Here is a 27,276-nt window from a genome sequence, read left to right on the forward strand (position 1 = left end):
GTGACGTCGAAGTCATTAGTAAACATTGCAAGATGCCTATGGATGAATACCAGTTGTTTGAAACGGCTTTGGCCGCTACAATGAATGAGTTAGACTTGGCTTTTTCTCTAAAACAGGAACAGAAGACGGCGCTCGAATCGTTCCTTTGCAAGAAGGACGTTTTTGCTGTTTTGCCGACCGGATACGGAGTCTAATCTACCAGTTAGCTCCGCTGGTAGCGTATGGGGTTTATTGTTGTGATTAGTCGTAGTGTTATCCAATTGCGTGCAGTGAGATTTTCAAATGCATGCTTGGTGCCGCCCCTCGAGCTGGGCGATTTTCATTAGTCGACGCCAGACCATTAATCTTTTAGATTTAGGTCTGGATTTAGAGGCTAACCGGAGGCAGGTTTATGTAAATTTTAGGGTTAGTGATGTCACTAACCTGATAGGAAGCTTGTGTAGTCCCTACCAGCCGTTTGTTGTAGTCCTTAAAAAACGATTTCTTTAAAAGCAACTATCTCCCTTTGCTTTGAACTTTGAGCATCGTAACTTTGCAGATTTTGTTTATGCTCAAACAGCAACATTACACACTTACTAAAGTTAAAAAGTTAAATCATAATCAACCACCCCTTTAATTTCTTGATTTTTGTACATGTAGCATGGTATTAGCATGTTTTATTGTATTTTTTTTTTTTTATCACTGCGTACAGTGGAATGCAGCAGATTTGCTGTGGTATTAACAATTGTTACATCACTGTATGATAGGATCTGGAATTTCTCTGAAGTACATTTAGAGTACTACTGTATGTAAGTACCATGGTGTGTATATATATATCTATCTATCTATCTATCTATCTATCTATCTATCTATCTATCTATCTATCTATCTATCTATCTATCTATTGTACATATTGAGTTCATATCTCAAAATATTATAGTAATACTATACTAAATAATTATTTTAAGTTACTTGGAGTACCATGTAAATACTATTGTACTCTATTTGAATAGTGTATTCATTCAGAACGATGTTTTGGCATTAGCATATGTGACCCTGGATGACAAAACCAGTCACATGGGTACATTTTATGAAATTTTATACATAATCTGAAAGCTGAATAAGCTGAAATAAGCTTTGCATTGACGTATGGTTTGTTATGATAGGACAGTATTTGGCCGAGATACAACTATTTGAGAATCTGAAATCTGAAATCAAAACATTGAGAAAATCGCCTTTAAAGTTGTCCATTTATGTTCGCGATTGTGCTGCATTCACTCACAAAAATAAATGTTTTATATATTTACGGTATGAAATTTACAAAATATCTTCATGGAACATGATCTTTACTTAATATCCTAATGATTTTTGGCATAAAAGAAAAATTTATAATTTTGACCCATACAATGTATTGTTGGTTATTGCCACAAATATACCCGTGCGACTCATATCCAGGGTCACATATGTTACTCATAGTGAAATTATGGTATTTTTCGCTACCTTTGGAAATTTATGTAAATACCATGGTATAACCATCAGTCACTACAGTACTTTTTGTAAGGTGTCATTATATAATCATTAAATATTTATAATTTAATTATATATTTTTTATATTTACATAATATATTTTCAGAGATTCTTTTTATAGCACAAATAAAAAAATTGCTACCGGCTACATAAAACGAAGCCATTTAAAACCAAGCAGAAGCCTTTGACAACTGGTTGTAAACTGACAGTCGATGTAATTAATGAATCAGTGACTGGTTCTCCTGTTATGTCCACCTTCACTTACTTGCTTTTCAGCAAATCAGTTACAGCTTCTGGGCGAATGTTAAGTCAACTAATTATCATTCCTATTCTCATATATAGAACAGTCATATGTTGTCATGTAGTATTTTTTTTAATTCCTTTGAATACCATGTGAATGTTTAAATCTGTGTATTGGTGTGTGTGTATATATATATATATATATATATATATATATATATATATATAAGCACCATGGTATTACCATTGGTTACTGCCAGCTTTTAAAAAATATTTTAAAGGAACAATGACTTTAACAATGAATTGATATACTTAATGCTTTACTTGAGGAGTGTAGCTCTTTAGCAGTTCTGAGAAAATAGACAACTCTCCTCTTCTCTCATGCTGGGCAGAGCTCTGGTGACATTAACATTCTGATGCCTTAACATCTCTGATGAATGTTCCAACTGCTGCGTCTCTCTCTCTCTCTTTCTCCCCCCCCCCCCCCCCCTCTCAATCTCTATCTCTCTCTCTCTCTCTCTCTCACACACACACGCACACACACACACACACACACACACACACACACACACAAACGGTCACTTGTATACGATGCATCGGCAGAACAATCCTCCTTCACCCTCATTCATGCTCACACAGACATTGCATTTCCGTGCCTGTGACAAGAAGTTTTTTGCCGCCTTTCTGAGGAGAGCTCACTTCTCCTGCCTCCTGCAGGGAACACCAGCCTATTTATAGATCAAGGGTTAGCAGGGTGGAGAGAGAGAGAGAGAACAGAGAGAGCAAGAGATGTGGAGAAAAGAGAGAAGGGTGAGAAAATGCTGCAATTATGAAGCAAGTGTTGCACCGAGCCCTTGTGCGTGATGGAGAATGTGACGGTGAATGGCAGCACTTTATCATTTATTTACACAACACGGGTCATTCTCTTCCCTCGTCACAGATTTTGACCTGGTTTGAGCAAGACTGGACCCTTTTATATCATAATAATGCTGGTGAAATTACTATTATTTCTGTTACTATTATTTGCAACCTTTTTAATCCGATAATGCGCATATTTCTAGGTAAAGCATGATATTCAGTGGAATTTTTTTTTTAAATGGGACTTGATCATAAATAGTCATTTATATATAGCTGGTGGTTGAAAAATAAGAGCGACCCTAAAAAGTCATTTTAGAGGCAGAGCAAGTTATATTTTGATTCCCATATATTTTGATGAAACATTAAAGATATTTTTCTTTGGCATAACATGCACAGTAAAACCTGGTTTAAATGGGGTTTCAATGTTGTCTTGAACAGTGTCCAGTGTTGTAGTCCTCGAGTCTGGACTTAATCTTGACCATATTTTCATGGTCTTGGTCTTGTCATGGACCCTTGAGCTTTTGGAGCATTCGGTCTTGACTTGTTTTGTGGTCTCTGTGCCGACTCCACTCTGTGGTATTGTGTGACCAGAGCACACTGTGTGTGCATTGCAGAGGTTTGCGTGACACTGACGCGAAACTAGGCTTCATTTGCCTCCTTTCATTCTAAAACCGGTATGACTTTCTTCTGTGGAACATATTGTTTAAGAATGCTTCAACTGTTTTTGCCCATACAGTGAAAGTCAGTGGAGTCCAAAACAACATAGGACATGGAACATTGAATTTTTATTTCCATAAGTGACCTCTGTTATAATTGGCTAACCTTTTAATAACAAAGCTCTCACTGTTGTTCATCAAGGTTTGTCATGTTACTGAATTCTAAATAGGCATTGATATGTAAGCGGCGTGGTTGGTCATATGCTAATAAGCTTACGGTTAAGGCATCAATACCATGAAAATTTCTGAATGTCAGATTTTTTTGCAGCAGTTTCAGTAAGTGGTTCATGATGAATGTGTACATGGTTCAAAAAGAACAGGGAAAGAGCAAGAAAAAGCCTGTTTTTAATGAAACATACCCTTTGTTGTAATTGTATCTACTAGGAGCTTTGTGCTGGTGCTTGAGGATGTGTGCTGAGCTGATGGTTATCAGTGGTGCTGAATCTGCTCACCATCATACAGGTTGTAAAATCCCAGGGGAAGTTGACACAACTTCAGGAGGAGGACAGTAATGTAATGTTAATACTGTCTGGTGTGTAACAGTGTGGCCTCCATTACATAGAATACACGAAGGCCTGAGAGTATGAATCTCCACGCTTGTAGTTGCGTGCTTTTGTTGAGTAATGTGTTTTGACATAACTCATATTCTCTCAAACCTCAGGACTAACGTGACGTTTAAGGAATCAGACATTTGTGGTATGCAAAAGGGCATTATATTATTCCCATGCAATAATGAGCTTTTTTCCTCTTTTCTCTTCCCTTTTCCTATGTCTCATGTCCTTCCTCCATCTCTCTCCTGTCTGCAGTGAGTGACAGCTGCTTCAGAAACCTTGCTGAGGACCGCAGTGGAATCAACCTCAAAGATCTTGTCCATGACCCATCCTTGTAAGTGATTCACTCACAAACACATTGGCTTTGTACAATACTACTGTCCATGCATGAAGTCTCGTTCAGGACAGGTTTCCCATTTCTTGTCTTTCTGTGCTGAATGGATGGATGTCCTTCTTAAAGATAAAGGCCTTGTCCCAAATTCTGCACTTGATATGTATTTGCGGTCTTGTGATTGCTGTCACTTGAGCATGTTTGTGATGTCCACGAGACCAAAGTGTAGCCCTCTTTACAGTCTTTATGTGCCCTTGAATGCGGCCTTATGCTGAGCCCACACTGATGCGGACTACTACGCAATGGTCCAGACCAATGTGTGGACTTGGAGGAAGACTGCAAGTGTTTGTGATGTCCACAAGACCATAGAAGAATTGTTCTTCTATAGAATAATTTTTAATAATAACATTTTGTTAAATAGCCAACATAGTTTAAAAGAATTCGGGTCTTCTCCGGTCCATTAGAAAAAAGCACATTTATTTCAAATTACCCGTGACCTGAGGCCACTAATATCGAATTCGACTCGTGTCCGAGGCACTCGTCGAAGTCTTGGACCCGAACCCGCTAGGGTCGGACCTCGGGTTTTCGGATTCAAGTGGACCCGTGAAGACCTCTACTTTACAGTCCCTTTGTGCCCTTGAATGTGGCCTTATGTCGAGCCCACACTGATAAGGACTTCTACCCAACGAGCCAGACCAATGTTTGTACTTAGAAGACTGCGAGTGTTTACAGTATTTGGTGCAATCCATCCCTGACAAAGGAGGACAGCAGCTGCAATTTCTTACTTAGTCTGTCTGCGATACCTTTCATGCATTGTTGCAAACTTCATTGATTCTGTAAATCGACCAAATTTGAAGCAAAGCTTCTATACAATTTCTAGGAATTGAGGTGCACAGACTTTTATCAGTTTTCCAGGAAGCAAGATTTTCTTGACAGGGTTTCAAGCTGATATAATAAATGCTTCTGAGTAACAGCTTATTGCTGGGTTTGCCTAAGTTTGTTAGTTTTATGGCATCAGATCTTTGAAAGATATTTAAGATTTTTGTTTGAGACTAGCAAGTAAGTAAGATTCTTGAGCATCCTTAACTCTTATTTGGCCCTTGTCCCTTGTCTGAATGAAATCGAATGCAGAGGTTTCTAAATAAGTAAGAACTTGTCCTTTCTAAATGGCCTAGGTAGGAAGTTTTTGGTCAGAATACGCATCAAAGTGGACCAGACTTTGTCGGTGGTCAAAAATCTGGGTCCATAAGATGAACTAATATATGAACAGGACTTATCTTATTTCCTGTAATTTGTGTAGACCGTAAGCAGTTAGTGAAATTGTCTATTATAGTGCCGATTACATCAGAGGTGTTTCTGCTTTTTACTATGTGCATATGAGATGCTAAAGTAGCATATTTACTTTCTTCAGTCATGTGTCAAAGGCCATGAAAAAATGACCACATGCATAGTAGGTGTAGTGAGGACTCTTCATTTAATTCGGCCTCTTGAATGTCAGTTACTTCTTGTATACTTCAGCGGAGACCTCTCGAGCTTTGAGAAACCTTCTCGTTCTTTAAGAAGAGCTCATTGTCCTTCCACCTCTGTAGAAATGCTGCTTTCTCTAGGCATAATTCGAATGTTGGAAGGCCTCAAGGCACATCCAAATCCAATGTTCACTAACAACCTGTCTAAAAAGATGCACCAATCTGTGGATTTCTGGAGTGCCTTTGAAAGACTAGTTTCCTTGGGAGGTAATTTTTTCAGAAAACGCTACCTGTTATGTCATTAAAAGAAGCTGCTTTTGGTTTCAGACAGCAAGTGTACAATGCCCCATTTGAATAATTGATATATCTGTGGTTATTGGTATTGTGCTGTTATGGGTAAAGAGGATTGAGCAGTAGGGTCATCATAGATGGATCAGGAATTAAAGGAACTCCAGTTGTTCGAAGACTACATTGTACCAGAATCTGCAATGCCTGTCCACCTCTGTTTCTACTTTAGCATCAAAAACCAAAGCTTTGTACCGAGCAAATCTTTGTACCCCGACAAGGTCAGTGGAGCGACAGAGACAGCAGGATGTAGGTCTCTGAAAGGTGTCAGAGAGGAAGAGAAGCATGGGGTGCCGCCAGAAGGTAGAGATACTTCAGAGAGTATTGATGGATAATGAATGTGTGTGTTGTCTGTTGACTGGTGAGCTCCATCTCCAGTGCTCTGTCAGCTCAGGTGAATTGATTCATTGGAAGAGCTGTCAGTTTTACTAACGAGGTGTGGTAAAAATAGAGCTGAATTAATCATAGTGGGGGACACGCGTGGCTCATCGTCCTCTGGATAGAGATGATTCTGACGTCTTCACCTACAGAGAGGTGAACATGCAGACGTTTGAGAGAAGGGATAGCTGAGCACTCACCTGAGAAACAGAAATGGACGTGTCTTCACCTGAGAGCAGAAAAGGGTCACCAAGGTTATAGTTCCTTATGAAACCGGCTTTTATTTGCAACGGGCCTGCAGACAGTTATTTATTAACTCGCCAGAGTGGTCTGTTTATACGTTTTTGTTAAATCAATGACAGTAGAGAGGAGACTGGAAATTGGGAGGGATGGGATTGGGATGGGACCATATTTGAACCTGCATCACCTGCAAAAGCACCTATGTCTGCCTGTTCTGTATTTTTCGGTGGGTTCAAGTAGGACATCCAATTCACTACATGACGTACTGTATCCAAATCAGGTAACTGCGCAAACAAGTCTAGAATATCTGTGCCTAACGCAAGTTGCAAGTTGTAGACTACTTTACTGGGTCTCTTCTCACTAAAACTTTTTTTTTTACTTCCCGTTTACCGCAGACGTGTTTAGCGCAATGCTAACTGTACTAGGAAAGTACTGAACAGTAAAAGAAAACTCCTCTATGATCACCAAAATGACATATTTAAATGGTATTTCCTTGAAAAAAATTCTCCATGCCTTAAAATAGTTTGAATGTAACTCTACACCCTTGCCTCATTTAGTATACACGGTTCTATGAATATGCAAATTAGCCCCACCTCCACTCACTCACAACAGCTCATACCCCTTTTCCACCAAGGCAGAGCTGGTGCTGGTTCGGAGCCAGAGCCTAGTTTCAAATCGGTTCTTTGTTTTTCCACCGCCAAAGCACCAGCTCCGAACCAGTAAAACTGGTTCTTAAGTAGCACCAAATCATTGCAGGGTCTAGAACGGAGCCAAGAAAGAACCGCTTGCGTCAGAGGCTGGGGGCGGGGTTACCGTGGCCAACAAGACTGAAGAGAAACTTGTGACCGCCATTTTTAAATAGCAGCTAGTCGAGCTAATAGCAGCTCGATTATAATATCCGTCTATGTAAGTTACGGCGAGCTGCACGAACGCGTTGGATTCGCCGTGTTTGGATGCCGATTTATTTTCGCAAACCCATGAGCATCCATAGTAACGCAACGTCTATTATTGTTGATGCCTTGTTCGAGATGCATCGGAGCAGCGTGGACCGATCAGAGATTCGGGAGTGTTTGGAGATCATACGACTCCTTGTGCTTTTTGATCGCTTTCGCAGTGCTTTGATTTCATGTGCTGATCGTTCTGCGAGAAGCCGATGCATCTCGAACAAGTCTGGTGTGTTAGTGTTTGGCGCTGCCGCACTAGCGTTGCTGGGCAACATGATACGTATGCAGTGACGTAAGATATAGCTCTGTTGTGGCTCTCTGGCCGGTGGAAACGCAAACGGGTTCTTAATAAGCTCGTCAGTCGAACCAACTCCGAACTGGCAATAGCTCTAGCTCTGAACCAGCACCCGGTTCTTGTTGGTGGAAAAGGGGTATCAGAGATCCACTCGTTGGTTACAAGGTAGTTTTTGACGACAGAAACACCAGCGATTTCAAATCGCATTTTTAAAGACTGTCTTTGGTTCGCTGCAGTTTTAAGGAGAAAATACTCAGCAATGGTGCTGACTTTTGCACATGGTTTGTATTAAAGAATATTAAAACATGGACATATAAACAACATTAAAAACTTGATTTTCACCACACATTTAATACATTAAGTGCTCATTGTAATATTGATCTAGCTTACTGCAGTGTGCAACAAGTGTCTCATACCAGCCACCAAGCGAACACACAGAGTAACATTAACATAACTTTCAACACACTTAAATGTATTTTTAGTCAAATTGAATTGAAGTAAAACAGTGCTGCATTACCCCACAATTTTATTTTGTCAAAAAAAAAGTGGCCCGTAGGAGTAGTAATTCAGCACTTGTGGCTATTTCATTAGAATTAAATAAAATAAAATAATGTGAAATGTAAGTGATCAAACGTAACTGTAACAAAGAAACAAACAAGTTCAGGAAAGAAGGAGGTGTGTCATGCAGGTGTCTCTCATAAGCATTCGCTCCACCGTCCTCGTTCTGCTATTGGTCCCGCCCTGCTTCATACCACAGTAACGTTAATGAAACTTTTAATACATTAGGTTATCCATGAACATAATTCAGAGTCCCGTAGGATTGCTTTCCATCGGCTGTGGAGGTGAAGACGACAACTCCCATGATTCCACGCTTCTTCAAGCTATGTCCTTGTTATTGTTTTAGATAAGCAACCACATACTGTGCCTTTAATTGCAGATGGTAATTGAATAACATGGTGTTTTATGCTCTGAAATACTGTGTAAAAGTAGTTAGTAAATTCATCCCTATATATTCCAAATCCTTGTCTGCTTAGTTGAGCATGGGTGGCTATTCGTGGCATCCATGTACTGCACCACAGAGATTTTAAAGTTGAAAACAGTGTGTGATGGCTTTATTCAGGGTTCATTCAGGTTGAAACCTCAACTAAATTAGCACACAAAGACACACGTTAACACACTGATTTGGGTTTGACGGACTGTGCTGCCCAACCCACGTACACATTCATTTATAAAGCCACAATCGAACAGTTTCGTCCAGATTCAGTAGACGCTTCAGTTAAATTCAGCATTCTTCGCCTTCCTTTGTTCGCGTATGTGCATGTGTGTACTCACTTACACAAACAAAATACCCAGGTTGAAATCCCAAACTCATCTCCGTCTTAAAGCACCTCTTTCCAAACCCCCAATCTTCACACACCAGCGGTTTCCCTGGCAACCGGATTAAAGAGCTCTGCATCTTTGTGTTCAGCATATTCTTCTTTTAGTCTCTGCTCTCTCTCTGTCTCTCCTTCCTCTCCCTCTCTCTTTCTTTCTTTTTCTCTATTTCTTGCTCTTTTATGGGCATTACACCATAGTAGTTAGATGGACTGATAGAGGTGATTCAAGAGAGAATGTAAATGCAAAACAACAACGTGAGAGAGCCCCAAATATACAAATAAGCTCCAGAAAACCAGTCCTGAGCCATTCGGAAAAAGGAATGTCTGAAAAATCTTTTCCGTTTGTCCTGGTTTTAGCCTCTTTAGTTGGACACGTAGCTCTGCGGTCCATGTCAAGACGTGGTGCTCACGCAGACCATACAAGTTTGAGTCTGACTTGCATCATCTCCCGCGCTGTTTCCTTAATAGCTTCCTGTTTAATATTTAAAGAGCTTTAAACTGTTTAATTGGTCATTGTATCCGGCAACTGATTTCCAACTTAGCTGTGGTAGTCTGCGTCTTGTATCACCTTTCTTCTCACGTAATAACATAATTTAAACTTAAATGAACATGAAACATTAATTTGTTTATTTATATAATCAATTATTTATATATAATCAGTCCCTAGCTGGATAATGTACAAGTTTGTTTGTCGAAATCAAAAATGGTAAGTGTGCTTGCATCTGTCTGTCTCTGTATTGCGAGCTGCAGTACTAGAAGCAGCCACTAGTGTGTGCTGCACTTCAGTATTTGAACATGGTTTGCTCAAAAGTTTTGAGTGCAAATTTACGTTTATATAGGAGGCTTGTACTTGAAACCTAGCTATTGTGTTAATCCACCTGTTTTGTGGCCTAAAACAGCACTGTCAAAATTTGATCCTTAGTGAGCCGTCACCCCTGTGAATGCAGAAGTGAATAAAACAGCAAGAGCCCTGTGAAAGAAAGAAATTTCTTCTTTAACTGTCATTCTGGTTGTGGGTGGAGTGTGTGGGGATGTATTTTGACAGCTTTCTGGTACCTCTGGCATTGTGTTGCTCTTTCTTTTTCCTGCACTCTGTCACATTGTGTTTTTTTCCCCTCTCTCGCTCCCTGTTTCTCCCCTGCTGTTGGGACTGAACATACACTAACGGTTGCTGTTGTTTGTGTGTTTCACCCACAGGCTCGGAGGCATAATCTCTGCATACAAAATAGTCCCTGATGAGATTGACGAGATCAAGGTAATGCTTCCTCTCACCCCTTCAGTGAGACCATGAGGCAAACATGCACATCCATACACACCTTTGCACACTACTGCCCCCTAGAGGCCAGTATTAGTGCTGCACTCTTATCCACAACATGGATTTTATCTGAGCTCAGATATGGAAAAATGTAATGAAGCGTCTAAAATGTATTTGGACACTCAAGCCACATTTAACAAGTATACATATCATTGCATTACAAAAACAAGTATTAAACCCATTTTAAGCAAAACATTTCATCAAGGAATTTTGTGCAGTTTTTAAATGATAAAGCAATGTGGTGAACTTCACATGTGGTTACTGTGATAGACATCCACTAAAAATCACCATGGAGGACTAGTTGGTTAAAAGTCTATTGCTGCAATGATGCAATGGCTTAAATGTTCAACTACTTTTCGGCGCCACTGTATATGATATTTTTTGCTGGTAACAGCAGAATAAAAATGGATGTTTTATTTATTAGGCCAGACCATATGCCCGAAATAGCTGAAATGATGTTGCACCAGTAGTTTGAGGGATACGAATGTATCTTTTTGCACTATATAGAATTACTGTTGAATGTTTTGTGTTGATATTCTGTGTGTGCGCGCGCTTTAAAGGAGACACTGGTGGACTGGTGCGATGAGAAGGAGCTCAACTTGATTCTGACCACCGGTGGAACGGGTTTTGCACCCCGTGATGTCACGCCTGAGGTACATGGGAGCCCACCTGTTTGTGTTTGTGTCCATGTGAGTGTGTGTTTTTGTCCCCACCCCCATGTGTCCTTGTTTTCTGAGTTCGAATGAGAATGAGAGAAATTGTCACTTCTGTATATTTGGGCATTGTGTATTTTTGTGCACAATTTATTTTCACATTCACATGCATGCTGCTTGGTTGATGCTTTCTTATGAAAAACAGTCCTTGCGATTATGTGTATTTGTAACTACTTTTTAATAGCTTTACTAGTCTTTTTAGAAGTGGCATAAATACGGTCTTATCATGTTATGTATAATTGACAATTATAAACACTGCCATTCAAAATTTTGGGGTCAGTAAGTCTAAAAAAAGAAAGAAGAGAATAATACTTTTATTCAGCAAGGGTGCATTAAATTAATCAAAAGTTGCAGTCAAGAGATTATACAAAGGATGTCTATGTGATAAATGCTGTTTTTAATGTTCAATTCATCAAATAATCCTAAAAGTATCATTATTTCCACAAAAATATTAAGCAGCACAACTTTTTTTTCAACATTGATAATAAGAAATGTTTTTTTTTAGCACTGAATCAGCATCGTGTGAGGACTGTAGTAATAGCTGTACATACAGCTTTTTTTTTCAGAAGAATACATTTTTAAATCAAACAAATGCAGTCTTGGTGAGCGTAAGTGACTTTGTTCAAAACACCAATTATATATACAAAAGAGTAATTTGTTTGGCAGATGAACCACTGTGGTTGCGCAGTATGTTTTTGATTTACTAAAGTGAACTGACTCATAAAAGTTAGTTGATCCATAAGGAGAAAATATGCGTGTGTGTTCCTGCAGATCTCCACACAAAGGTGCTGTAATTGATGTGTGCGAGTGAAACGGTGTATATCCATATGGGAGTCTGTCTGGTGGGGATTGTGCCTGGTGGAACGATGCTGTGTAGATATTTTTTTTGATGTACCCTGCACTCCTTCTCCTTTTTACTAATGTGAGTGTTTGAAGTGTCATTCAATTCCAAGGGCACAGTGCGTCACATCGGTGAGAAATTCTCTCCTTCCTTTAGCCTGAGATCCCTTTCGTTTTCTTCTCCTTCCTTCCCTGCTGTGCACTTTTCTTCTGACTTTGCGTGTGTTCTTGAATGTGTTTGTTTGAGTAGACTGTGTGCAGGGTGTGTGTGTGTGTGTGTGTGTGTTCCATCGGGATGGGACAGTGGAGATGGAGGGATATGTGTCCCTTGGGTGGCTGAGAAGGGTTCAGTGAACGGGGATTTCAGATGGAAGAGTAGAGACATAAAAGGCCCACTGGAATTGTGTTCGTAGTGATAATTCTCAGCAACTGTACTGTGAAGAACAATAGGGGTTATGCGGAACGCCCAACGTTCGAACCGGAAAACAGGTATAAACATTTCCGGTTTGCATTACCGTACGCATCTGAAGCGGTAGATGATCTCTGAGGTAACTTATTTTGCGCTTTTTTTAGAATACAATTCTTATTTCTGTTTTAATTAAAATGTCACGAATGCTTAAGTATCAGAAAAAAAATTTTTATAAAAAAAATAAAATGCAGTCTGCAAGCAAATATAAAAGGTTAAACTACTATGATAGCATACAAGTCTAAACTAACTTACTGATAGTTAGCTAACTCTACATCGGGTGCCATTATCAAAAGCTACATATACTAACTTACATACCTTCATAATCATGAATAAATGAGGAGGCGTAAAAACTTAAATCCTTTATCTAACGGAGTACTCGAGGCTCTGGAAGTCCGTTTGGCAATACGATGTACATCTGAAATGGATAGAATGGGTAGCTCCTGTAAACACCGGCTATAAAAGGTCGCCATTCCTACGCTGTTTACCGCAGTAGCTGACGACCGGAAGTAGTTATATCTGTTTTGTAGAACCCGGAAGTATGTTGCGCATAACCCCTATTGGCTCTAAATGATGAATTAGCTTAGCCTGTTAGCATGTATGTTATACATTTTTTACATTTTTACATTTACTGAACAAAATTGGTGGCACTTACACTGACAAAACATGCAGTCACGACATGATCATTTTTGACTCGAAGGCCACTGTCCGACACAATATTTGAAGACCCCCTATATAGGCTATTTATTTGAACCTGGGAACAAAAATTGTCATCATTCACTCATCCTCATGTCATATCAAACCTGTATGACTTTGTTTTTCATGAGGAACACACAAGAAGATATTTTGAACTTGAGTTTTGGACAACATTGGACCCCTTTTACTTTCATTGAATGAACAAAAAAACACTGAGACACTGAAACTTTTTTTTTTTTTTTTATATCTCATGATGACAGAATTTTTAGGTTTTGGTGAACTCTTCCTTTCCGGCCTTTCATGTCTAGTGTACTACTTGATGTCATTGGGTGTATTACTATAAGTTGAGAAAATAAACCTGTGCATTTAAAATGTTTACCGGGGTAAAAGGCGCATTTGTCTTTATTCTCTTTTAAACCACTAGATGGCACAAAAATGCAGCGTAGCACTTTTCTTAAAGGGATAGTTCACCTAAATATGAAAATTCTGTCATTAATTACTCACCCTCATGTCGTTCCAAACCCGTACGACTTTCGTTTATCTTCAGAACACAAAATAAGATCTTCTTGATGAAATCTGAGAGCTTTCTGTCCCGCCTTTGACAGATCCACACTTGACGCTTCAAAAAGTACATGAAAACATCGTAAAACTAATCCATATGAAATCCAAAATTTTCTGAAGAGACACGATCACTTTATATGATGAACGGGTTGAATTTAGGCTTTTATTCAAGTAACCAAGTAATTATTCAGGAACCAAGAAAATTTGGTACTGTAGAAAGACTTGACTCCAAAGTACTGGTGCTTTTGACATTGGATTATGAACTACTTGTTGCTTATATATGTGTGTGTTCTGTCGTCCGCAGGCCACCAGAGAGGTGATTGAGCGTGAAGCTCCAGGGATGGCTCTAGCAATGCTCATGGGCTCCCTAAATGTCACGCCACTCGGCATGCTATCCAGGTGAATGCACATGCACAGACATGTCCTCTCATCTCACTCCTCCTTTCTGCCTTTCACTCTCAAACACACAAGTGTAAAGGATGTGTTTTGAATACTAATTGGATTAAATACTAATCATCTCCTTCCTGTAGACCCGTATGTGGAATCAGAGGCAAAACCCTCATCATTAATTTACCTGGGAGCAAGAAGGGCTCACAGGTAAGCTATTTGTGTGTGTGTGTGTGTGTGTGTCTCTCTTTTGGTACATAAGTATTCTGATCACTTCCTTGTCTTCAACTATTCTGAAATATCTATAAAATATATAAGCGATTGCTTATATTGTTTATAAATTGTATTTATTTATGTAAGAGTAATCTATATCAGACTATACATATGATACATTACATAAATGAAAATTATAAATTAAATAAAAAATCACCATGTAAAAAGCTCTTTAAATTATATATATATATATAGAATGAGTATTCGCCACTCCCCTTCCTTCACCTCTCACATATACGTTCACCCTCGCTTACCGTGTTAACATTGTGGCCAATCCTATTAGAGCTACTTCCCGTGCAGCTCTGCTGATAGGGCCGTGGTATTAATCTCCATTACCCATCAGCCCCAGCCACGGAGAACTCTGCTGTCACTGCTGCTTTGAAGTCCAGAAGCCGAGCCGATAAGGGGATTAAACTTTGAAGAACCCCTTTATGCTCAGTCCAGCTCAGCGACTACACACCCCCTCTCCCTTCCTAAATAAAAGCACCCTCCATCCCACGTCCACGACCCATAAAAGCAGCCTCCTCACATCCCCAGCTCCTCCTCTATGACAGCGACTCTGCTTCTGGACTGAGTTTGCCCTTCTTGCTTTTAAAATGGAGACAGACCCAGGCCACAACGCTAAAGGTTTAGAGAGAGAGAGACACCGGTCCACAGAGAAACTCCGCAACGCCTTTAGATCGCTAATGTTCTCAGCAAGAGCTCTGATGCAGGAAAATTGTTACCGTTTAAGTAAACTGAGTGAATTTGAAACGGGGAAGGGCCACAGACCTCAGCACATCTGAGAAAATGGGAATGCGTGTTCCCAGTGTGCACTAGAATGGGAAACACAAACAAACTTCAAAGGGCCATGAAGTGCTAAAATAAACATAATTGGTGTTTCTTCAACCTTGGGCACTTTCTCAAATTCCTGAATGTTTCCGCTACATCTCATATAAAGTGTTAAGTTTCATTATGTGATGAATAAATAAATTAATAAAATAGCTAACTCCTTGCTAATTAAGATAGCTAGCATTTTATGTATCCTAAATACACACAATTAAAGTATAAATTCATAGATTTTCAACCAGCTTTGTATTGTTACAATGTCAGTAGTATATGTAAATGAACAATGTGTAATCGTTCTCTGTGTGGGAACCAAGGCTGCTAGAAAAAGGTCCACGCACAGCTTCACTGTATCAGGTGCAACATTTTTGGGTGTGTTAAAAAAAAACTGTGAGGCAATAGAATTTTTTAAAAACTCTATCAGAACTAAATTTCGCATAAAATTGTACAATTATTTTGCTCTGTTTAGATTATCGTAATTATCACATTTTTTTATGATGGATTTTCATAGTTTAATGGTAAAAATGTAAAGTTTCCAAGAGTTCCAAGGGTTTAAAAGTTGGCAGAAGTTGAAACCCATATGTTTTAGATTATTGCATTGGATTTGAACACATACGTCAATGCTACGTCTTAAATTGTATGCATTACATGCATTGCTTTTTGACAAGAAAACGGTTGATCTGTTGAACACAACAAAATAGAAACCAAGTGAAGTGACTGACAAAATGTCTTATAATGCCTCCGCTCTGAATAAGGGCTACGTTGTAGGAGTTTCGAGGAAACTGGACGTGAAATGTGTCCATCTGCTTTTACAGTGATGTGGCTTCACATCACACATCCATATTGGCATGTTCCTGTCTGGTCAGCGTGTCTGAGTTGCCAATCACTCTTTCTTTGAGCTCAGGTGCCATTATTCCTACAGAGCAGCGCGCTCTGATCTGGAGTGTCAGCGCACACACATGTGCCTCACCTTGCACCAGGAAGACAAAAATAGACCATTCCTACATGCACCAAGAGGACATGAAGTAGCCTATGGACTTCTAATGTCTCCACACATTAATCTTCGTTTTAACTCTGAGTCACCAAAACGGAGAGATGCAACCACATCAGACCTGCGGGGGGAAACACTCCACTGCATCAACCCTCCCTGGACCGGTCTCCATCCCTGCTGCCGTCCTTTCCTTCATTATTATTAATGTCTCTTGTCAGAAGTACTTAAGAAATGTGGTTTAAGAGCAATCGAGTTTGGCCACCTGTGTTAAGTTCACATGCTGTGTCCTTATCGGACTTCATCCCCTCAAAATGGAGGATGTCCAACTGTATTAGAAATTCCATTAAGTTAGTGTCAATAGGTTGGCCTGTATGTCATCCTATTAGGGGATCCGGATAGATAGTGGCCCATTACGTTGGAGGAGAACAAGAGGGATTTACGCCGTAAAGACCTCGCATTACTGCTAAACAGTACACTTGACGCTTAGGAGCTGGAGAAAGTTGAACTCTGAGGAGATACAACAGATTAATTTGTTTTTTATAATTCCACTGTTCAAATCTTAAAGGAGTAGCTCAGGTTAAATATTATTTAAGCTCTTTTAAGCACGTTAAATGTTGTATGATACAAATATTAATGTCAAATACACTATAAGAAAAAAAAAATCTACTTCAGTCAGGCATTTATTTTAGCTTGTGTGTTGATTCTTGATTAACATGTATAATGCTATACCATAGCTTGATCTCTTGTAATAATATTAAACAAATTATGTAAATTTTGAAAAGCAAACCATAATAATAATAATCCCAGAATGTCATTTTTTATTGTAAAAATCATAATTTCTTATTATTCCCCCGAATGTCAGACAGTAAGATTTTCCATCAAACAGTATAATAAGAGAATGAAATCATTTATTTTAACCTTTTTAAACTTGATTCTATTTATCTAAGTTTAATATTCTGTATTTATGTAAATTAAATAATTAATAAAGATATGTATTATGTACTGTTTACTTATGTTATGTTTGATTTGTTTTGGAACAAAAAATTAAATTAAATTAAATTAAATTAAATTAATGGCTCTTTTCCACAACATTTACCAATGTGATACTCATAATAAATATACATTACACACTCAAATACTGGCCAAGTTATATTACTTATTAAATTTCATTTTTTGTTTAAAGATATTTATATATTTAAGTATATAAGTTATTTTCAGTATTGAATGAATTATAAGTGCATTTATAATTAATATTTCTATTGCTTGTCCACTGTCTTGTCACATTATTGCAACGTGCAATTAGTACCACGGCATCACGGCGCTGCTCATGAGCTCATTGATATGAAAGAAACATGTTTTGGGTTTAAAAGATCTTCTTGCTGTTTCATAGTTTCACATGTTTCTTCTCTCCCTTTTCACAGGAGTGCTTCCAGTTCATCCTGCCTGCTCTGCCCCACGCCATAGACCTGCTACGGGACGCCATAGTGAAGGTGAAGGAGGTACACGACGCTCTAGAGGACCTGCCATCCCCTCCGCCTCCCCTCTCCCCTCCACCCACCACCAGCCCACACAAGCAGACAGAAGACAAGGGTGTGCAGTGTGAGGAAGAGGACGAGGAGAAGAAGGACAGTGGCATTGCGTCCACAGAGGACAGCGGCTCCTCTCACATCACAGCAGCTGCTATTGCTGCTAAGGTGAGCACCATTAATGGTTATTTAGTCTCAAACACTCATACTGGCTCAAGCTGTTCTTTTAATATCTAAGACTGGCTTATTTCACTGATATGTTTTTGTATCAGATTGTTTTTTTCTCTTCTTTAAATTATTACAAATTACCAAAATAAATCATTCTTAATCACTTTATGAAGATAAACTTGCATTAAATAGGCTAATAAAGTAATTTCGTATTGTATTCAATGGTAAAGTGTGTAATTTCTGTGCCACTAGTGGATTGGCAGCAACTGCTTTCAAACAGGTTTTCCTAAAAGTGGAGTAGGAGAAAGAAAACTGAAATTTTGACATTGAAAAAATGACGCTCTACCCCTTCTTTCACCATCTCTTGCCCTTGATGTTCCATTAATACATGTTTTGTGTGTACATGTGTGAAGTCTTTTGTCATGTTTATATGTCTCATATTCATCATCAGAACATGAAGTCTCATCCCAGCCATGCCGTTTTCATGGCGAAAGGTGGGCAGCCCTTGAGTGGCTTCATCCCGCCCACTTCCATTCCCTCCCATTTCACCTGCTCCTGCAGCGACACGGTAAGGCACACCCACCTTTCCATCCATATTCACCTCTCCTGATATTCCATTGGCCCTTTTGATCATCTAGTTTCACAACCAATCATAGAAATGAAATGTCATGATTTGTCACTATTACTATTGGTTGATGATAAAACAGGAAAACCATATTTAAAGACCAAAATATTAAATAATTGACACCTCCTTGTCTATATATATATTTTTTACTACTTATCTACTGCAGTCTTGAATTAATGTAAAGTGTCCCTATTATGCTATTTTAAAGGTTCCTAAATTTGTTTTGGAGGTCTCCATTGCAGCATCACCTATTTCCTCACCGTGTCTAAAGCAGTTCAATAAACAGTTCGTCTCTCTAAACCCCTACTTTCCAAGAGCCCACTCTTCTCTGATTGGCCTACGTCTTACAGAAACCAAACATCCATTACCATATCTGAATTTCAGCTCCAAAGGCTTCCTCAGCACTTTTATACACAGTGAAATGAACAGTAACAATGGTGTCAGTTTTTACCGTATCAATTCAAGTACTCATCCTTTGAAAGTGCATGCAAAGTGGATTTACTCCCGCAACATCATGAACCAAACTCTTCCAGACCTCAGCTACAACTACTGTACGGTGTTTAAGGACGGGGTTAAAGTAGATGTTGCTAATGAAGACATTAGCCTGGCATTATGCAAATATGTTACAAATCTACATAGGTTTGAGGAGGAAGTAAGGCTGGAATTACTGGCGACTCTTTTCAGGCCGTTCTGAATTGGTTCTTTCTTTTGGTAGACCATAACTCCAATTATCATGCACTTTAAACTTTGAAACTTTGCAGACGTTTTACATTCTCAAACAGCTATATTAAACGCTACATGAAAGGAAATATCAGAAAAAGCATAATAGGGGCACTTTAACTCTTGTGTAGATTGTGTAACATCAACATATGTATAAACCTGTACCATCTCTTTTAATATTATTTAATAATAAAAATTTAAGCAAACCAGGCATTTAACATTGATATAATTTCATTCATAATTTAAATGTTATTTTTTTTAAATTAATTTTCATTAATCTGAATGTTACACAAAATGATTTTGCATCACAATACAATAACAACAAAGTTAACCTTTTTAATGCTAATTGTAAATGTAAATTATTAATATATATATATATATATATATATATATACTGCTATTGATTTGTTTATTTATTTAGACATAAAGCCATATCTAGAGACCAAAATATCATAGACTTGGCACTTTGAGGTCTTGCTTTTTTGAATTTGCCAGCAAGTAACACCTTGGCAACCACCCACAACACCTTAGTGTTGCACTGGCAAGCACGTCTCACTTTCTTTCTGTAATGCCTTGTATCAGTTTATTATCTAGTAAGCAATATTTGTCTTGTTGTTCAGCTTTGCCTGGTCTTGTAAAGCTTTTTCCCTGATAGCAGAGGATTGAGTGTATATCCTGTATTAGCTGTCTTTATATAGTAATTATAATGGGGTCATGCAGGTTGGCATTACTGTGTTCTCCACAGGGAGCGCTCGCAGCACGAGTCTCCTGGGAAGGCAGAGGTTGAGTCGAATGCTATTATTAGCGCAGGGTTAGCTTCTGCGCTGGGTAATTAAAGCGCTTGTGGAGCTGCTCTTTCCTGCGAGGCCTTGATTTAGCCCCAGTGTTAATTAGTGCTCCGTTAAGCCCCAGCGTTCCTATGGAAGATCCCTGCGCTCTTCGCCCTTCTGCCCATCAGACTCCTGCTTAATCCCACCACGGTTCTCCCAGACAGCATAGCTGCAGTTTGTTACTGCACGAAGACTCGCCTGCTGGATCAAAGGCAGAGTCTCAGTCTGAATACAGTAACAAATATCACTGGCGTTTCATATATTTGTCTTCGTTGTGGATGTTCATTGATGCTTTCTGCAGACATTTAATGGGCCATATTATGCGCTTCTGTAGCATTTGAAAATCCATGTTAATCAAGGTTTAATGTTGTGTTACATTATTTACCACCCCTCTCTGATGCTATTGCACCTTTGAGAGTTCTATATGCAAATAAGCAGTGTTATGATTGGCTAATGCTTTGCAATGTGCCAGCCAACACATATGGAGGTCATATGTTAACGACTAAAAATGTGATTGTTGTCAAAGATCAGGGGTTTAATTTCTTTAAATAAATAAATACAATTTTTTTTTTTACATTTACAATTAAATATGTATATGTATATGTGTATGTCATTTATTTTTATATATATTTTAAATAATTATATATCTATATATGTGCGTACACACAATTATTTAGTTGTTTTTTATTTTATTTTTGACTTAAATTTAATTTAGATTTAATTACTTAATTTCAGTTTAGCTAAAATACCTTAGTCCTTCTCAACCATTTTACTTCATCATACACTACCATTCGAAAGTTTGGAATAATTAATTTTTTAAGGTTTCTTATGCTCAACAAGATTGCTTTTATTTGATAAAAAATACCGAAATAGTGTGAAAAATTATTACGATTTCAGTGAACCAATTTCTATTTGAATATGTTTTAAAATGCAATTTGTTCCTATAATGGCAAAGCTGAATTTTTCAGCAGCCATTACTCTGGTCTTCAGTCTCACATGATTTTGATATGATGATTTAGTGCTCAAGAAGCATTTCTTATTATTATCAGGTTGAAAACAGTTGTGCCGCTTAACATTTTTTAGGAAACCTTTTTTTTTTTTTTTATGATTCTTTGGTAAATAGAAAGTTCAAAAGAAAAGCATTTATTTGAAATAGAAATCTTTTGTAACATTATACATTTCTTTACTGTCACTTTTGAGCAATTTACTGTGTCCTTGCTGAATAAAAGTATTAAGACTCTAAACCCTTGAATGGTAGTGTAAACAATAATATTTAAGTATAAATGCTTAATTTTGACAATTCTTTACTGAATTTGACTGTCACGGTCTTCTATTTCCAGATCCCAGAGTCCATCATTTCACGAGGCGTGCAGGTGTTGCCGCGGGACACCGCCTCTCTCAGCACCACACCCTCAGAGTCTCCTTGTGCTCAGCAGTCCCGCCTCTCCACTGCCTCCTGCCCCACCCCTAAAGTAAGACTCCGCCCCTTCTCCCTTTATTCACACCATTCCTTCTCCCCTCAGCTTTCTGTTTCGTCATGCACTCAGTATCCTCCATGGCTGGATCCTCATCTGCTGCCACCTCATTGGCTGCTTGACACACTGCTTTGCATTCCAGACAGCAGTGACTTTGCTCATTGGGCCGTGTGAGAGGAGACGCGGGGCTTCTTCACTGGCTGAATTTTAAGTTTGGCCAATTTGATTTTCTTCCTGTAGCGGTTGACAGTTTGTTGTTTTAGATCCAACGGTATGATTAGATGAATTCTATAAGGGGCTATTAATACATTTGTTATTATTTTATTTAAGATATTCAGGAGCTGTTTTGGGTGTTGTTTTGTTTTTTTGCAGCATATTAACAGTTATTTAAAGTGTCTCTAAGGACCTGTTTACGCCTGGTATTAAGATGCGTTTAAGATGGTCGATCGGATCACAAGTGGACGACGCTTGTGTACAGGTGTAAACAAGGTCTGAAACGTTTTGAGCTTGTCCACTTTCGACCACTTCCAGAGGTAGCCGAAAACGCATTCGACTGGATTGCTTTAGTTGTGTAAACGCACATGTGGTCGAATGCGTTCAGATAGCCACAAAGGACCTAGCCTGGCAAGCAGGGATGGAAATTAGCACCCGCCACCAGCCAAATGCGGGTGATTTTGTGTTGTGGCGGGTAAACTCGCTTCACCTACCGGCCACCGTGGCGGGTAAATAAAAATATACTGTTTCACACAGATGGCGGACACTTTTAGAGGACATAAGTGTACGCTGAAATAAAGTCTTTCACCTCAGAAAAACGGACTTTCTTGTCCTGTCACGTCAGCCGTTATCCTGTTCTCGTAGTGCACACTCTTCAATTGCACGCGCATGCGGCGGCGCGCGCTGTGTATCGCCTCATTGTATATAAAGTGCAAAATAAACTACGAGCATGCAACGCCGTTACGTTGTAAATTACACAAAATAAAAGTAATGCAGGGATGATTTTCATACTATTCACCAGGAGCAGCTTCCATGGTTCATTAACAGTTATTGTTAATATTGTGTATTCACCATGGTAACTGTCGTTTCCATATTAACCCCAAAATGCCACTTTATTTTTCTTTGTGTTATTTTTTATATTTTTAAATGACTCTAGTGGCTCATACCATCATTGTATTAACAAAAACTAGTTTGGGACTGCTATTTAATAGCTTTAGCATAGGCCTAATGTTTATTTATTAGTACTAGTCATATTCTTACAATTTATGTTAAGTAAAGGAGGACAGTACTTGTGTGTGTGGAAATAGCTGGTTTCAATAAAACTACTTGTGACATGACTAAAAATATTGTGATATATATCGTATATCGATATTCAGCCTAAATAATCGGGATATGACTTGTGGTCCATATCGCCCAGCCCTAGTTTCATTGTTGGGACTAAAAACCTAAAACTGGAAGCCATAAAAGACCACGAATCATTCAAATGCCACATCCAGGTAAAAAAGAGAAATATATATAAGAGAGAAAGAGAAAATGTCATTATTTCATTGAGACTTGAGATTAAATAAACTGCTATTGTAGATCTTGTAGTATTAATTTTCACATGCAGTTACACATTGTCGGTTAAAAACAAGAAAGTGGCTGGTAAAAACATTGAGTGGCTGGTAGATTTTGAAATCCACCAGCCACAGTGGCCGGTGAACAAAAAAGTTAATTTCCATCCCTGCTGGCAAGCCAGACCTACATCAAGATGTTAGGTCTGGCAACTCACCATTGGCACGGCTCAAATTGAGGGGTGGGATAAACGGTTGTCTTTCAAATTCCCTCTGCACGCAATAGGATAGCGCTACAACCAACCAGAGCGTTTGCCCACCAGCGGAGCTAGTTGATAGATTAAACTTTTGCCGTATCTGGTCGGCAAAACTACAAACACATCTTCATTTTTTAAGAATGACTTAAGTGCCGTTCTTTGTTCTTTTCTCAAAGAAAAGCTCCAAGTCCTCCAGAGTCGCAGCCAAAGCCGATTCGAAAGACCGCTGTTCGTCATCAGCCATTCTTTGTTTTCAAGTAGCAGAGAATTCACACAGAACCGTCACAACTCTGCCGTCATCCACCGACTCTATACACGATTTGATTGGCCAGACTAGAGTTTTTCCAGCTCGAAAGTCAACGGAGAGTTGCTAGACTACACAGGCTGCAAAATCAATTTTGCTGCCGCTAGGGTGCGTCTAGATTTCTAGGCTACAAAGGACCACCTGCTCTCCACCTACTGACCTAATGTGGAAAAATTATGGGAAGCACACTAGCCAGACTGGATTTAAACTTTGTCGGATGAAGACCCAAATTTGGTTTGAAGACGAAAAATTTACCAATCACAATGTTCTCTCACCATTCCTGATTTCTAACAAACTCTCACAGAATTCGGCGTGGTCTTGCTGCTATCAGAGCAGAAACGAAAGCTGCTGCTCTCAGTATGTTTTTCCGTTGTCTCCATGCGCGTTTGCCCATTAGATCGAAAGATCTGAAAAAAACCCAAAAAAAACACATACATTTACCCGACCAAAGACCGTCCCCTCGAAGAAATCGGGACATAAGTGGTTGAAAGTGGACAAAAGAGACGGATTAAAACACCAGGTGTAAACGGGAATGTGCCTCCCTCGTCTACTTGTTATCCGATCGACCAAAACGTATCTTAATACCAGGTGTAAACGGCCTGACTCGCATTAGGTGCTTTCACACCTGAGGAACCTTTTCATAGTTCCTAGAACTATTGGCGGAAGTTCCCGGATTTTGGCGTGTTCGCACTGCAGGAACTAGGAACGATTTCAGTTCTAGGAACTTTTTGGGAGGAACTAATTTAGCTCCTACATCAGAGTAGGGTCTAAACCAGCACTACAGGAACTATCCGTGACATTAGAGTACGCTGATTGGCCGAACGCACGCAGAACGCCAGCACTCGCCATTTTTAAAAAGGCTGTGTAAACACAGATTTTAGCCTATATATTTAGTCAACAAACTAACTCTACGAACATGGAAAACAGTGATCGATGGACCTCTTAACCTTTACAGGAGAAAACCCAACGAAACTTTGAGGGGAGCAAGTGAAACTACTTGTTCCCCATGGAACGTTTTACTGGTTGCATTCGCACCGCCAGTAGGAACCGGTAGGAACTCTGAAGTGACGTAAACCGTAATTGTTGTTGTGACTTTTATTTTGACAACGCGGCGGACCTTTATTTTGACGTCGCTGAGAACGCCAGCCAGAGCCTGAGTACACAGTGCTCGCATTCTCCGTGTTCAGTAGTTTACGGTCTGTCTAACAGTCCTGTCTAATACTTTATTAGATAGAACTTTTATACATAGAGAGTAGATAGTAATGAAAAGTTATTGGCGTATGCCGTGTGCTTGATGTCCAGTGTTGCTAGCTGAGCAGAAATACATAATCATGTTCTCAGGGAATCACCCTGGTGGTTAGTTCCTAGATCTACCCGGTGCGAAAGCATCCGAGATCTACCCTATTGTGTCTGTATTTGGTCACTTTATACATCATTATCAAACATGCACTCGCATCTCAACTTTTGAATGAAAAGTGCTATTGGTGTAGACAATCGAGTTGTTTACTGAATGTAGTCATTTCTTTGTGTTTATTCATTTCAAGTTACATTTTGTTGTGGAGTGCGTGACAATAAGTTACTTTGATTTCAGCTCTTTCTCAATTGTTTTTTACTGTCATAGTATTAGTGTGTGTTTCCTATTTTGGCCCTGATGACGTGGACATCATGGGTAAGGACCACTGTATGTGTGTCAATTTAGCTCATGAGACAATGGGTCACATAAGTCATATGTGTGTGTGAAATCTGTCAACATAATAAGAATAAGTAATTAGTGGTTCTGCACTAGTTTCCCTGTCTCCCTCTAGTGAACACAGTGTGTATTACAACTGTGTTTTCCTTTAATAGATGCAAGTATTTGTCTTAGTAACAGACTATGTAAAGTTGGTTGCAAAATGCTTGAAGTATATAATGGAAGTGTTTTGGCCTCTTTATATCATATTTTTTTTAGGATGTATGTGAAATGCCTGTTGTAAGCAGAATTCCAATGAAGTGCTCTAAGCTTCAGCGTTGACCTCAGGCTGGGTTTTAATTCTGCTGACTGTTGTTTTTTATGACAAGTGTCTGGCAGTTTGGCTTTAGTTGCTGAACAAGGGTGTCAGGTGGCACTTAACAGTTAGAGGCTACAGAGTAAAGAACGTGCAGAGAAGTGTGTGTGTGTACTCTGTTACATGCGCTGTTTAGCAGTGTACCTACCAGCTTGAGCATTTGGGGAATTCCCAGATTTGAAAAAATAGAGTTATGGCAGGTTCACAAATGTGTGGAGAATTTATATGCGGATAGTGTGTGTGTGTGTGTGTGTGTGTGTGAGAAAGAGAGACTGTGGTGGGGCTCACATTCATAGAGGGGCCAAATTAAATTTGTAATCAAATAAAAATCTGTTTTCTAAATGCATGGCATTGATATTATTTTGAGCATTTAATTTAAGTTTGACCTCATAATTTTTAATCAAACTGTCATAACTCAACCGTTTAGAAAAATCGAGCTGCACATGTACAGGGTGGACCCTAGCGTTTGTGTAAAAAATACTTTCTTTGGACTTAATATACCATTACCTAGATTTAAGATACAGCATTTTTATTATTTTATCAAGTAAATTAAGACAAGATGAAAGACTTACGTTTTATGAAAATAGGAAAACAAAAATACATTTAACATGTAATAAGCCCATGAACAGTCATTTACATTGATTAAACGCCTCATTATCATAAAATCATCCTAACATTTTTAGGATAATGAGGCTTTTAATCATTGTAAATCACTTTGGAATATAAAATTTTTTAGGCTAAAAGTAATCGTTAAAAGATTAATCGTCAAAAGATTGCAATTTTGATTCAAACACCCACATGATCTTATTCTTAATTGACAACGATTTTCCTGCGTCTATTAAACCTTTGACAAGCACGATCACAGCAAACATTAAAATCTGCGTTTACTGCGTCTCGCTGACCCAGAGAGAGCAGTTGTCGTGTAGGTATAAAACAGCTTCACAAAATTAAATTAAATTAATTAAATATTTTTAAATGGACCACAGCAGTTAACATTTTGTCAGAACCTCTAGAAAATGACATGGTATTTTGTTTAGTTGTCTATTCAGAATCGTGGGAGAATCTTGATCTCTATTTAAAAAAAAAAAAAAAAATTATTTCTCAATTTATCCAGAATCATGCAGCTCTACTGCTTATACTGTACATTATATATACTGGATTGTTTGACTTAGACAGAGGCACTTAAATAGATAGTACATCCCAAAAAAAAAATCCATCATCATGCCGTTCCAAACCTTTGTTTCTTCTGTGGAACATAATAGAATTGTTTTTCTTTTAGAATGTTGGTAACCAAACAGTTTCAGTTCCAAATGGGAACCAAAACATTAAATCCAAAGTCTGCATTCTGATCAGTCAGATTTCAAGCAGGTTCTCTGCATTTTAAAACTTCAGGGTCAGTATGCTGTTTTTTTTTTGTTTTTTTTACTGTTTTTTTTTTACTTTTTTATGAGACTTTGAATGATAAT

The 27,276-nt window shown here is 38.7% G+C and overlaps 1 protein-coding gene across 14 annotated transcripts in view; it reads left to right on the forward strand.

Annotated features, from left to right (window-relative positions):
- Positions 1-27,276, forward strand: part of gphna (gephyrin a) — an 81,934-nt gene that overhangs the window by 21,638 nt on the left and 33,020 nt on the right. For 8 of the 14 annotated variants that reach the window (XM_084394338.1, XM_084394347.1, XM_084394346.1 and 5 more), the window contains exons 2-9: positions 4,127-4,205; positions 10,444-10,501; positions 11,122-11,214; positions 14,142-14,236; positions 14,368-14,434; positions 17,735-18,007; positions 18,459-18,575; positions 21,523-21,654. In XM_084394338.1, the coding sequence (XP_084250464.1) occupies positions 4,127-4,205; positions 10,444-10,501; positions 11,122-11,214; positions 14,142-14,236; positions 14,368-14,434; positions 17,735-18,007; positions 18,459-18,575; positions 21,523-21,654 (914 nt within the window). The remainder of the gene's footprint in view (positions 1-4,126; positions 4,206-10,443; positions 10,502-11,121; positions 11,215-14,141; positions 14,237-14,367; positions 14,435-17,734; positions 18,008-18,458; positions 18,576-21,522; positions 21,655-27,276) is intronic. The other 6 variants (XM_084394340.1, XM_084394339.1, XM_084394342.1 and 3 more) reach the window with 1 other exon arrangement.

This window comes from Rutilus rutilus (assembly GCF_951802725.1).
Source record: "Rutilus rutilus genome assembly, chromosome: 21".
Lineage (NCBI taxonomy): Eukaryota > Metazoa > Chordata > Actinopteri > Cypriniformes > Leuciscidae > Rutilus > Rutilus rutilus.